The sequence below is a fragment of the Nelumbo lutea genome, chromosome 1 (assembly GCF_056320005.1).
Source record: "Nelumbo lutea isolate HS-2025 chromosome 1, American lotus-T2T, whole genome shotgun sequence".
In the NCBI taxonomy this organism is placed as follows: domain Eukaryota; kingdom Viridiplantae; phylum Streptophyta; class Magnoliopsida; order Proteales; family Nelumbonaceae; genus Nelumbo; species Nelumbo lutea.
Genome location: NC_142684.1, coordinates 196,168,529 through 196,183,376, shown reverse-complemented (window position 1 = coordinate 196,183,376; position 14,848 = coordinate 196,168,529). Strand labels below are relative to the sequence as shown.

At 40.2% G+C, this 14,848-nt stretch overlaps 1 protein-coding gene across 6 annotated transcripts in view; it reads right to left on the bottom strand.

Annotated features, from left to right (window-relative positions):
* The window catches only part of LOC148880174 (AAA-type ATPase family protein), a 41,596-nt gene that overhangs the window by 14,577 nt on the left and 12,171 nt on the right, over positions 1-14,848 (bottom strand). For all 6 annotated transcript variants that reach the window (XR_016104487.1, XR_016104486.1, XR_016104485.1 and 3 more), the window contains one exon: positions 1,396-1,445. Coding sequence is in view for 3 of the 6 variants with exons in the window: in XM_088961995.1 (XP_088818121.1) it covers positions 1,396-1,445 (50 nt within the window). In the remaining 3 variants the exon portion in view is untranslated. The remainder of the gene's footprint in view (positions 1-1,395; positions 1,446-14,848) is intronic.

Sequence of the window (14,848 nt, the reverse complement as noted above, 5' to 3'; positions counted from 1 at the left end):
TTGAACTATCTCACAGTGACTCGTCCAGACATTGCTTACTCAGTTAGTATTGTAAGTCAATTTATGTCCTCTCCTACAGTGGGCAACCTTAGAACAAATCTTGTGTTACTTGAAAGGAGCTCCTAGACGAGGGATATTGTATCGGAATCATGGTCACAGTAACATTGAGTGTTTTTCTGATGCGGACTGAGCAAGTTCCAAGATTGATCGAAGGTCCACTATTGGCTATTGTGTTTTCGTTGGTGGTAATCTGGTTTTGTGGAAGAGTAAGAAGCAAAATGTGGTGTCCCGATCTAGTGCAGAATCTGAGTATAGAGCAATGGCACAAGCTTCGGGTGAGGTTATGTGGGTTTCTCAACTCTTAACTGAGGTCGGTCTTAAAGTCACAGTTCCAACGAAGCTATGGTGCGATAATCAAGCTGCGATTCATATTGCTTCGAATCCAGTTTTTCATGAACGAACTAAACATATCGAGATAGACTGTCATTTCGTTTGTGAGAAAATTCAACAAAACATGATCTCTACAGCATATGTGAAGACTGGAGAGCAGTTAGGAGATATCTTTACAAAAGCTCTTAATATAGCTCGGATTTCTTATATTTGTAACAAGCTGGGCATGATTGACATCTAAGCTCCATCTTGAGGGGGAGTGTTACGAAATTATAGGCTGTAAATATGTAGTATTAGCCCAATTAGGAATAGCTTGATTATAGGAATTATTCTTTCTTTTATTTTCTTCCTATTTTAGTATCTACAAGGCTGTGTGATTTTCTTCCTTTTTTGTATCTGTAAGGCTGTATGATTTTATTCCCTTTTTGTATCTGCAAGGCTGTACGATTTTCTTCCTTTTTAGTATCTACAAGGTTGTATATATATGTACTACTTTCTCAATAGAAAGACATCAATTTCTTCTAATTCTTGTTCTATCACAAAGACAACAAGGAGAGCAGTGTTGGCCATGATTCTGGGACAATTCTGAAGGTGCAAAGTAATGAGATTAAGGATAATGTCTCAGGACGCATGACTCTTCAGAAGTTAGTAGACAAAGAGATAATGATTGGTAAGAGTTTGGGTTTTTTTTGGAGCAGTGAGGAGTTTGCTAGAAGGGCCTTTGAGGAGTTTGAGAGGAAAAAAGGGAAGAAAAGCTGAATAAAAAAAGCATTGGGGAGAGGAGGCGAGGCTTGGAACAAGGATTGTTCAAACCAAGAGAATGTGGGTGAAGACTAAGCCCATGTGCTAGGTTTTTCGAGGCTTTTTTGTTCTTTGCTCGAGTCTGTTTGTCAAGTCTATGGTTTGTAAGTGGTGTGGTTATTTATATGGTCTTGTTAAAGGTCTTCTTGTCTTTTGTTAAAGGTCTTGTTGTCTAAGCTAAGAGAAAAGCCATATGATACTAACCAATCTCCGAAGAACTGCATCATCCAATTCTTGCGGCTTATTAGTTGCACCTGGATTAACACAACATATTTACAAATAACCTCAAATAAGTTTCCTTTCATGTAAAATGGGATTATTCATGGCAATGAGCAAAAATAAAAATAATGCAAGTCAACAACTAAAGAACAAGGTTCAAATCCAAGACAAGTAATGAAAAGCAAATATACACTATACTCGAAGAGGTAATTTACATAAGAACCGTTAAACTAAAGCTTGTAGAATATCGTAGGTAGGGGCTTTCAACTTGCCAATCAAGTTGCTATTTGTTGTCCCTGGATATCTAATACTTACATTATCCCTTTTGTTTCTTCCTCCAAGTAGATTCAAGGGGTCAAGATTAAATTATACAAGGATGTTTAGTGGGATTGGATAAATTATCTGTTGATTTTATTGGTATGTTTGAAAAGATAATGGAGGTTTAAATCTAGTTAATAAAAACCCAAGTTCTAGTTACACTCCCAATGTTTATGTTGGTACATCTGTGAGGTTTTGAAAGGATACATGGCTGGGGGACTCTCTACTGAAAGGTTGTTTCCCCTATCTGCTTCAAATGGGGAGATAGTTCCTAAGTTTGTGGTCCCTTCTTCTGAGACTAGTTGATTTAGGTTTAGAAAGGGGTATTCATGATTCAAAACTTCCTTCTGTCACTATTCTTGCTGCAATTGTTAGACTCAGTGTTTGGACCTTTCTAGCCCTGATAATAGGATTTGATCCTTAACCCTCTCCGGGTTCTTTCTCTTGTGCCTCCTTTAGGGTGTTGAGCTCTCCTTCCATTCTAGTGCAACCTTTTCCTGTTAAAGAAATTTGGTGTGACCCAATTTCTCCCAAGGTTGGGTGTTTTTTTGGGAGATGTTTCATGGTGAGATTAAAACCTTTTTTTTTATGAATATGATGAGATTAAAACTTTCAATACTCTCCAAAAAAGAAGGCCTTCTTGGTGCTTGTCCCTAGACTGGTGTGTTCTCTGCAAGGATGGCAATGAGATTTCTTCCCATTTACTAATCTTCTGCTCATTTGCTACTACTGTTTCAGATCTTTTCCTTATTTGGGTGCAGGTGGGATGTCCCAACCAACATGGCTGGACTCTTTTCCCCTTCAACTTTCAGATGGCCAAATAAAAGAGGAAAGGTGATATGGAGAACAACAAGGGCAGCAATAGTTTGGACAATTTGGGAGAAAAGAAATGCAAAGATTTTTAGAAGAAAGAGAGAACAAGAGAAGCAGTAATTGAGTGTGTTACAGTTAGAGTAGCAAATTGGATCAAAACAATGGATATTTCTCTCCATCTCTACTGATGACCTTTCAGCAGGAAAGAAACTATACCCAAATCTTGGCCACCTCTTGAAGAAGATTATATCAAGTTTAATTTTGATGGGAGTAGCTTGGGAAATCTAGGGCTATCGGGAGTGGGAGTTATTAGGGACGTAAGAGGTGTAGTGAAAGTAATGTATTGAATGGAGTGTAGAAAGAAAGAGTTAAACATTAATAAGTTGATCATGGGGGGACATTGAAAGATGGTGGTGGGGTGGTTACAGAATAGAAAGGAAACTCTATGGATCTACAGAAATGAAATGAAAAGGTTCAAATTTTTAACGAGGTCTATAGAATGGAAGTGCAAATTCAATGCGTGCAAAGATCAGCCAATAACATGGTTGGTACTTTAGCAAAGCAAGGGGCCTTATGAGTCAATTATTTTGGGTGGTTTTGTATTATGGTACTTGTTTCTAAAATGGGGGAGATAGCTTCTATGCTCTCAACATTTCATATAATATCCTTGTAAATGTATAGAGTTTGGCTCAGATTCAAACAATGACCTTTTTCTTTTTGATCAGTAACTGAACTTTTTTTTTTATGAATGATAATAAATTTATTGATTCATAAGCAAATTTAGAGTGAGTTCATACATCATCCCAGCGAGAGGCGTGAGCTGCAGCCCCTCCTTGAATCTTACAAGTAAACTAGGAAAGAAAAACAAGAATCACAACTGAGCCCAAAATAATTCTTCCCTATTTACCCCTTGCTTAGCTAACATATTTGACAAAGTATTTGTTGATCTCCCCACCCACTGTACAGTGACCAACATATTCCTTGTCAACCGACTAAATTTCTTCATTTCATTCTTGTATCGCCACATAGCCTCTTCAAAATTTTTTAACCAACCCACCACCACTTTGGAATCCCCTCGATTATTAGTTGGTGTACCCCCAGCTGGTTTGCAAATTGCACCCCTTGTACAACAGCTAAAAGTTTTGCCCTGATGGAGTTCCCAAATCCCAAGGGACCTGAGTAAAGCAACAAAATCTCTCCCTTCGCATTTCTCAAAGCACCCCCCTGTTCCGGATAAACCTGGATTACCCATGCTACTTCCATCAAAGTTCAACTTTAGTGAGCCTTCGGATGGAGGAGACCAGCTTGTAATTGATTTGTCCTTTAGAGATGAACACCTCGCTACTGCTGACCAATTTCTCCAAAGGTCATTAAAGGAGAATTGATGAAAGATTTCCAAAGTCTTCAGCCAATGTATTGCCCTATTTAACATACAGTCTTTCAAATCCTGGCTGCTCCTTTCCTTTTCTTGAAAGATCTAAGATTTCTTTCTTCCCAAAGAGTCCAAATCAAGGCAGCACAAGCACATCTCCACATAATTCTCCCTATTTTTGTAGGCCAATAAAAGGTAGAATGGTTGAAGAGCATGTGAACTTCTACTGGTAGACTCCAACTACCCCCAAACAACGAAAGTAGCCAAGCCCAAAGGTCTGCAGAAAAGGGACAAGATATTGATAGATGGTAACAATCCTCACCATGAGCTCTATAGAGAATACACCAATTAGGAGAAATACAGAGGAAAGGTCTTCTCTTTTGTAGGTTATCTAAAGTGTTTACTTTCCCATGGAATACTTCCCAACAAAATGCCATAATTTTTGGGGGAACTGGCCTACACCAAATTTCTTTTGACAAAAAGGGTTGGTGAGTAGAAAGTTGAGAGATGGACTTGAAGAAAGAAGCACAGTGAAGGTTCCATTGGGTCTAGGAGTCCAAACCCTCTTATTTGGCTTGGAGGGATCCAAACAAACCTGATTTAGACAACCAAGCAAAGCAGAAAGAGAATCAATTTCATCATCCCTAAGTCCTCTACAAAACCCAAAATCCCAAGTAGGATCTAAGGGTGTTCCCAAAGGTGAGACAAATTTTGAACCACCTCTTTTTTGTACAAAGAAATAGAAAATAGCGAAAGGAACAAATCCTTTAACGGTGTGTCTCCTACCCAAATATCCTCCCAAAAATGAACAAATCCTTTATTAGGTATGAAGTTTGATCAGTAACAGAACTTTTATTAATGAAACAAAGAACAACAATTAATTAAAGTTTGTAAATCAATGAAAATAGCGTATAGTATACTAAATTAAAATGATAGAAGTTACACATATCCATAAACTAAAAGTTTATAAGCAATAAGTTTTGAAATTTAAACATTAAATAAAATAATAACTAATCAACTAACAATTATAAACATTTTACATTTCATGTAAAAAACCAATTTAGTAGAAAGGAAACATACTGTTGGATTGAAGTCTCTTTATGTATGAGTGTTCGGCTGATAAGAGTTCTTATTAGCCTATACTTAAGTTTAAATTATCATGTACTGGGCCTGTGTTAATGGGCCTAAGCCTGTTTAATGTTTTAAGTTGTCTGGGTGTCCCATCACTAATCAGGGGCATTCCAGTAATTCCTTGTATCATTGTACTACATTCTAATATAAATAACAATATTGTCGACTGAGCTATTAAGATCGACATTCACAATATTTCGAAGGTCTTCTTCTCTTCTCTACTACTTCGAATACAGCTCCTAAGCTCAGATGGTATAAGAGAATTAACTTCTCCCTAGTTTCAACCAGCACACTCTCTCTTCTCTTGCTGTCTTTTCATCTTCTTTCTTCTTTTCTGGGTTGCTGCAGTGAAAACCTAGGGTTGTACAGAGAACAAAGCAAGTTCGAACCTAGGGTTTCCCTTGGTTGTAGGGCTCAAGGGAAGTAAGACCCAGAAGCAGATGTCCTACTAGGTTATTTCCAGCAAATAGTAGCTATTTAACTACTAAGAGAGGTCTTTATAGGACAGACCTAGTTGAGGACTGATTTCAGCAGTCCTAGCACTAGCCGAAAGGGGGAGAGCTTCTTCTACAGTTGCAGCTTCGAAGCTCCAGCAAGACTTGCACAGCACAGTGGTAAAGAGCCCTAATTTCAGGTCGGTTATCAGCCCAGAACATCTCGCTGCTGTACCCGAACTGCTTCAGCTCAAGTGAAGTTTACCTAGCGAGCTACCAGCACCTGATTGTCCAGCACTATGAACACTTCGGCCAGCTCTAAACAGAGCCATCTACTCTAAGACTGAAGTCAGGATGTCCTCACTATCCGGAGAAGTTTCCTCTAGAGATAACAGACTTGCTGCAAGGTTCTCAAACCTGGAAAACCCTAATCAGCATAGCTTGCAGATTACAAGTGTGCGGCTAGATGAGTATAACTTCAGAGAGTGGTCCGTCTCAGCAAGGCTTTTCATTACTTCCCGTGATCTCACAGGCTATTTAGACGGGGACAAGAAGGAACCTGAAGTCGGCAGTCCTGAGCATGCCGTGTGGCGCAAGGAAAATGCCACAGTCATGTCTTGGTTGTTGGCCTCCATGACTCCTCGGGTTGCCAGAACTGTTCATCATTTCCCTACAGCTGCTAAGATTTGGGAAAAGGTAACTAAGACCTACAACCAGAAGAAGAACAATGCTAGAATCTACAGATTGAACCAAGACATTGCAGCTCTAAGGCAAGGAGATATGACGGTTGCAACATACTTCGCAACTCTGGAAGGCCTTTGGGAAGATCTTGATCATCACTTGATATTGGATTGGGAAAATGTCAGGGACAATGAGAGACATGATAAGCAAATTGAAGAGAGCAGAGCCTTCAAGTTTCTGGCTGGCCTAAACCCAGTGTATGAGGGTATAAGGTCACAAATTCTAGAGAGAGATGAATTACAGGAGCTACACCATGTCTATTACCTGGTGAGAAATGAATAAGTCAGGAGAAAGGAGATGCAAGTTGATTCTTAGACACAGCCAACTGAACTATCTAGAGAACATTCAGCCCTAGTCTCCACTAAGGGAAACAGATATCCAGACAAGAAGTCCCTCAAGTGCACCCACTGTGGTGGTGAGAAACATACAAAAGAAAAATGTTGGGTCCCGTATCCTCATCTGAAGCCAGCTGCATTGAGAAAGGACAAGAGACAACTTAAGGGTCATACGGCAAGTGGGAATCTTGCCACCAACAACAACAGTGGTGACAACTCACAAAGTACTCCAACAGTGTCTTCTTCCTCCATAGGGCAGGTTGCCGACTCCTCTGGAGCTGGTACTTTGGGCTTCACGGCTAGTGAGGTAGAGGTTCTCAGCCGAGCATTAGCCCATCTAAAAAAACAATTCTTTTGCTTCCACCTCTCTTGCCAGATCAGGTACAGTCACTACCTTTAGTGCAACTAGCTCCATTGATTCCATTTCTTGGGTGATTGATTTCGGAGCAACCGACCATATGACCATATGTCCTTATTCTCTTCATATCATTTGTTGTCTGGCCGAGATAAGATGAGAGTGGCTGATGGGTCTTTCTCCACCATCTCTGGAAAGTGGGTGGTTGACCTAAGCCAGAACCTCTCTGTTAAATCAGTCCTACATGTTCCTAGTCTTACCTCTAACCTTTTGTCTGTTTCAAAGCTTACAAAAAATTTAAACTGCAGTATAACTTTTTTCCCTACTCATTGTGTCTTCTAGGATAGATTGACGAGGACAACGATTGGGAGTGGTCATGAGTATGGAGGCCTCTAATATTTTGATGCAGACATCGGCTCAGCCCTACAAGCTTCTGCTGCTACTAGTCCGGAAAGTGTGGAGTCAATAGCTAGGTTGCACCTGTGGCATGCTAGGCTAGGTCATGTGTCTTTCTCTTCATTAGCAATGTTGCTTCCCGAATTGTTTAAGGGCATTCCAAGTCAGAGTTTAATTTGTGATGTGTCAAATGTCAAAACAATGTAGAACAGTGTATCCAACTTCCAGTAATGAAATTCGAGCTCCTTTTGATTTGGTTCATTCTAATGTTTGGGGACCTTCACCCATTGTTTCCATTGATGGCTTCCGTTACTTTATCAATTTTATTGACCATTATTCTCGGTGCACATGGATTTATTTGTTAAAAGGACGAGATGAAGTACCACGGATAACTATGGCTTTTTGCAAGATGATTGAAGCACAATTTGATAAGAAGATTAAGCAATTTCGGTCAGACAATGCTGCTGAATACTTTGAAAAATCCCTAAACTCATTCATGGAAGATGCTGGCATGTTACACCAATCATCCTGTGCTAACACCTCTCAGCAAAATGGAGTTGTTGAGCGCAAGAACAGACATCTATTGGAAACAACTAGATCCCTACTATTCCAGCACAAAGTGCCCAAGCAATACTGGTCCCAAGCTGTACTCACTGCATCATACCTGATAAATCGGATGCCATCTAAGGTATTGGGTATGAAGACCCCTTTCTCTATTTTGTGTCCCACTCTTCTAGAATTTCCTCTTCCCCCATGGGTTTTTGATTGTATATGTTTCATACATGTGAAGGATCCAAAGAAAACCAAGTTGGATCCTAAGGCTACAAAGGGAATATTTTTCGGGTACTCTCCTACACAAAAGGGTTACAAGTGTTATGATCTTGTCTCCAAGAAAAATTATGTCACCAGATATGTAGTCTTTTTAGAGTCTCAACCCTATTTCCAGTCTTCTCAGAATCCTCTTCAAGGGGAGACTAGTGGATTGGAAGAGGATTCTCATTCTCCCTCCTTTTTTGTTCCCCTATCCGACTCAGGTCTTCCATCACCTTCCAATACTCCTAGCTGTGACATTCCGGGTCATCCTAGTAAGGCTCCAAATGTGCCAGTTACACCTGATGCAGTAGCTGCTCCTGAAGATTCCAGTAGGCAACAGAAGGAGATACTTACCTACAACAGAAGAAAAGAGGGCTCTCAACCTCATGACTGCAACCAATTAGACTCAGATCAATCTGTCTCTGCAATTCAAGGTAATTCTGACTCACATACTTCGGATTTGGGTCTTCCTAATGCTCTTCGTAAGCCTGTCCGTTCTTGTACCACCCGGCATCCCATAGCTGATTTTGTTTCTTACTCACAATTATCTCATGCCTATCACTCTTTTGTGTCTGCTCTTTCCTCTGTACGTGTTCCTTCTAGGTACTCAAAGGCAACATCTGATCCAAGGTGGAAAGAAGCTATGAATGAAGAGATGAAAGCCCTAATGAAAGCAAGAATTTGGGAATTAGTGGACCTGCCAGAGAGGAAGACATTGTTGGGTGCAAGTGGGTATTTATAGTAAAGCACAGGGAGGATGGGTCAATCGAGAGGTACAAGGCCAGACTTGTGGCAAGGGGATTTACTCAAAAGGAAGGAATTGACTACAAATAAACCTTTGCCCCAGTAGCAAAGTTCAACACAATCCGGGTTCTATTGTCACTTGCAGCAAATTTCTCATGGGAACTTCATCAGCTGGATGTGAAGAATGCCTTCCTAAATGATGATCTTCATGAAGAGGCATTCATGGAACCTCCACTAGGCTATGATGTTGGCAAGGTGTGTAAACTAAGGAAAGCATTATATGATTTGAAGCAGTCTCCCCGGGCATGGTTTGAGAGACTTTGTATGGCCATGAAGAAAGTGGGGTACACTCAGAGTGGTGCAAATCATACCTTGTTTGCAAGGAAACAGGATAGAAAGCTTACGACACTCATTGTTTATGTGGATGATATGGTGATTACCGGGAATGACTTGGAAGAGATAAAGAGACTGAAGGAGTTCCTAGCTTTAGAATTTTAGATCAAAGACTTGGAAAATCTGAGATATTTTCTTGAGATTGAAGTTGCTAGATCAAGAGAAGGAATCTACATATGTTAGCGGAAATATGTGCTAGATCTCCTAGAGAAAACATGCATGATGGGATGCAGGCTAGCAGACACTCCAATAGAACAAAACCATGGCCTACAAGAATCAATGGGTGAGGACTACTGTGATAGAGAGAGATACCAAAAATTGGTAGGAAAGCTGAAATACTTATCCCTTACTCGGCCAGATATTGCCTATGCAGTACATGTTGTCAGTCAATTCATGCATCTACCAAAGATCCTTCACATGAGAGCAGTTGAAAGAATTCTCAGGTACTTGAAAACTTGCCCAAGGATGGGAATTATGTTCAGAAAAAACAGTAAACTTGAAATTGAAGCCTACACTAATGCAGATTGGGCTGGGTCTGTTGGAGACAGAAAATCAACCTCAGGTTACTATACATTTGTGGGAGGAAACCTGGTCATATGGCGTAGTAAGAAGCAGAATGTAGTGGCTAGATCAAGTGCAGAAGCAGAATATCGAGCTATGGCTCACGGGGTTGCTGAACTTTTATGGCTCAGAACTCTTCTTAATGAGCTTGGCATTAAGGCTGAAGGTCCTCTCAGGCTGTATTGTGACAATAAAGTTGCCATCAACATTGCCAACAATCCCGTGCAGCATGACAGGACAAAACATATTGAGATTGATCGACACTTTGTTAGAGAGAGAATTGTCTCGAGAGAACTCTGTGTGCCTTATACTCCATCTGAGATGCAAATTGCAGATGTATTGACTAAAGGGCTGGCAGCAGCAAAGTTCAGGGACATACTTGGCAAGCTAAACATGATTGATATCCATGCTTAGCTTGAGGGGGAGTGTTGGATTGAAGTCTCTTTATGTATGAGTGTTCGGCTTATAAGAGTTCTTATTAGCCTATACTTAAGTTTTAAGTTATCCTGTACTGGACCTGTGTTAATGGGCCTAAGCCTGTTTAATGATTTAAGTTGTCTGGGTGTCCCATCACTAATCAGGGGCATTCCAGTAATTCCTTGTATCATTGTACTACATTCTAATATAAATAACAGTATTGTTGACTGAGCTATTTAGTTCGACATTCACAGTATTTCAGAGGTCTTCTTCTCTTCCCTACTACTTCGAATACAGCTCCTAAGCTCACACATACGAAGAATCATCCACATAATTGATATTAAATTTATGGCTATCCAATAGTTAAAAAGAAAGGAAACAATTTAGTTGATTTGATCTATGCAAATAGTAACAACAGCAACAATAACAACGACGACAACAACAATCATCATCATCATCATCATCATCATCATGATTATTATTATTATTATTATTAAAAAGAAAAAATATCCTTTAAGAGTAGAAATGAGAAAAATAACAAACTTAGGACATTAATGCAGTGAGATTGGGCCGCATGGGCCTTAGTGTTCTTTATTTCTTTTAAATACTATTTAAAAGTTATGTTTCTCTGTTATGGGCCTTATGGGCCTTCTTTTATTTTCTTTAATTATTTCTTTAGTGCTGGTCACCCCATTAAGGGCATCTAAGTAATTGTTCTCAGACTTAGAATTATTAATAAAAGTGATGAAAGGGGGCTAGAGAGAGAGGTCCAAATTCTTCTTTTCTCTTCCCTTCTTTTCTTCTTCCACAACCTATTGCTGAAAGTTCTTTCTTCTTCTTTCTCTCTCTCTTTTCTTCTTTTATTGCATTATCTGAACTACTGCAGGTGCAATTTTCAACTTGGTATCAAAGCGTGTTCTCACTTTAGACTTTTTCTCTTTTCTTTACCCATACATAGTGTGTATGGGCAACTGATCGGTTGATCAATCAGCTACTTATGCAGCCTAGTTAGGAAGGTTTTTGGAGAGTTTTGTGGAGGTTTTTCATCCTTAGTTGAAGCTCAGGCCAGGTTCTTGGAGATTTTTCCCAAAAACCCTAGATAACTGGAGAAACCTTGTTACAGGTCGTAGAGACAATTTGAACCAGGCACTTGGGGATCAGAGCTAAGCCTTTTGATTTCTCTTAAGGACGGTTTTGTTTGGATTGAATTCTAGAACCTCTGGAAGTGGCGGTTGAAGTTTCTCTCTTTCTCTCCATCCCATAGGACCCTGTGAAACCCTAATTTTGAGGGTTGAAAGGTTGTTCTTTCCTTAGAACAATAAATCTAGCCTAGTAAAGCCCTAATTTGATTTTCATTTGCATCCATTTACTCAATGGAGCAAACTGGAGGAGAAACCAAATATTTCACATATTCTGGGTTTAGACATGGGGGTCAGTGGAGAATCTTTTTGGGGTTGTTACTACTATGAAGCTAGACAGGACCAATTATTTAGCTTGGTTTCAATCTAATAAGATACATGTGTGTAGTGGAGGAAAATGGGGTTATATCATCGGAAGCAAGAAGAAACCCGAGGAGGATGATCCTACCTATGAAAGGTAGAAGCAGGAAAACCACATAGTAGTGGGTTGTTTAGTGAATTCTATGCAACCACACATTAGTCAGCATTACCTGTGGATGGAAACTGTAAAGAAGTGTGGGCCAATGTCACAGAGACCTATTCCCAAAAGCTTAATGTTGCTCGAGCCTACAAATTGAAGCATGATGTGAATAATCTTAAACGGGGGGGAGAAGCCCTTAGCAATCTACTTCTCTATACTGAAATCTCTTTGGCAAGAGATTGATCTAATGGAGACTGTTGTTTGGGGTTGTACAAAGAGTAGATTGTCGAGACTGCTATTCAGTCTTGATCACCAAGAGATTTCAGGTTCGATGAGAAGAGAATGTGAAGAAGATGTAGAGGAAAGAGTGGTGGAAGAGCAATAGAACACAGAATTTTAGGAGAAGAACAGAATGTCATTATTTTGCCGCCACCACTTTAAGTTAGTATATATAGGTTATGCTAGTTACATGAAAGGACATATCTGCCCTTGGTGTTTACATCATAACTGCTAACAAATAACAAACAATAAAAAACTAAAACTAGAGATAACAGAACAGAAAAATAACCACAGCTGTGACTAGCTACATTCTACCCTACGGACAGAGTGGGACCACAGCTGTGGGGCCCACATCGCTGAATCACCCCCTGATTTGGGTGTAGCCGCTACAAAGGCTGATACAAGTTGCATCATAACCTTCCTTTTGGTTTCTTCACTGTGTACAAATGAGTAGGCCTGAGAGAGAGTCACATTGTCTCTAGTCAAAATCTGCTGCCTCACAATATCATATTCTGGGTTCAGTCCCGCCAGGAACTCAAACACTCTGTCTCAATGTGCTTTCTATGGGTCTAAGCATCTCTGGGACTCTCCCACTCGAGTCTCTAAGTGATCAATCTCATGCCACAGGGACTTCAAGGTAGAGAAGTAGACTGATATCGGTTTCTCTCCTTGTTTAAGGGTGTTCACTTCACATTTCAATTCATATGCTCTGGCAACATTAAGGGGTTGGGAGTAAGTTTCTTTCGTAACATCCCATATCTCCTTGGCTGTCTTTGCCCACAAATAGTTCTGGCTAATATGAGGCTGCATAGAATTACACAGCCATGTCATAACCAAGTAGTTTTCTTGCATCCACTTTGTATATGTCGGGTCTCCCTTGGAAGGTTCTTTCATATCTCGTAGGAGGTACCCTAATTTACCTCTTCCACCAATAGCCATCATGGCTGATTGGGCCAATTCCAAATAGTTTGATCCATCAAACTTTACGGTCGTAATCTGACCACCCATCTCAGAAACACCACCATAACTACTGTTCCCAAAATTGCCTTCTGCTTGAATCTTAAGACTCCATTTCTGTCAAGTCTCAAAAACAGTACTTGAGTCACCAATCACAATCAAAACAGTATAGGCCCGATCTGTATTGTCAGTGTATGTGCACAAAACCGAAGTAATTCTGATCTGAAACCAACTAGCCAACACAGCAGTAGCTGTCCGTAGATCTCTAACCCTCTTAGAACTTTGAGAATAGCTTTAAAACAAAACTGATATGCTAGGGAAAGTTAGGGTTTTAATCAGTCCTGAAAGGAAGCAATTCAGTCGCACAGTCCAAACTGAATAGATGAGCTTGCAGTAATAAGAAACCCTAGAATCTGATCGGACCTACCAATCAACTTAAGAGTAGCTCTAGGTAGATCACAGGGTTCAGTCAACCACTAGGGCTTGTCGCAAATCACTTTCAAACCCTAGAGTAGAGAGAACACGGTTCAGTTCAGGGTTTGCTGTAAAACCCTAGGAAATCGAAGAGAGAAAGAGATAGAATGGTTCGGAAACTTTTGTTAAAAAAGTAACAACTTACAAGGAAAAATTGTTCGCTGCCTTCTAGGGTTACCTGAACCCTAGTCTTCTCTTATCCTTCCTGACCACCAACACTCTGCAACCCTAGCAAGTTTCCAACAGCTGCTAGTACCTCTGGCGATCTCCAAGAACCAGTTTGCAAACTCCTCTTCAGCTTTCAGTCCTAGGAGATTCTCATGTGGTCGGCTGGTACTAGAATCACATGAAAAACCCTAACTTTGCTCTGATACCATGTAGATTGTCAAGACTGCTATTCAATCTTGATCACTAAGAGATTTCAGGTTCGATGAGAAGAGAATGTGATGAAGATGTAGAGGAAAGAGTGGTGGAAGAGCAATAGAACACAGAATTTTAGGAGAAGACAGAATGTCAATATTCTGCCGCCACCACTTTAAGTTAGTATATATAGGTTATGCTAGTTACATGAAAGGACATATCTACCCTTGGTGTTTACATCATAACTGCTAACAAATAACAAACAATATAAAACTGAAACTAGAGATAACAGAATAGAAAAATAACCACAACTGTGACTAGCTACATTCTACCCTACGGACAGAGTGGGACCACAATTGTGGGGCCCACATCACTGTTCTCTACACAAAGGATGCAAAAACATATAGGAGGTCGGTGCAGAGAAATCGGGTCTTTGAGTTCCTCACTAGACTCAACTCGGAGTATGGTATTGTGAGGCAGAATGTTTTAGCAAAGGATGAGGTGACTTTGTCTCAGGCATATGCTATGGTGAGTAGTGAGGAGAGCAGAAGATAGGTTCAGTCTGTTGAGCCACAGGCTGATCACTATGCTAATGCTGGGATGAAGCCGAAGGTTAGCACTGGAAAGAAAGATGTTATCTGCAAATACTATAGGAAGCCTAAACACACTAAAGACACAACTAAAGACATGTTGGAAGCTGCATCCAAAGCTCGTTCCTACCAAATTCAAGAAAGAAAATAGTGGAAAAAAGGGGTGTAACTAGAAAAGGTGGAAATGCAAATGTAGCCACCTCTTTACAAGGTGAACAAGGACAAGGTGGAGAGAACTCAGTGGGAGAACAACTTGCAACTGCCAGGGCTGAATATGAAAAGTATGGCTAGATCATCAATCACTTGGACTCCACTGCTACATTTCCTTTAGAGATTATTCCTTCCTTTGCATATGC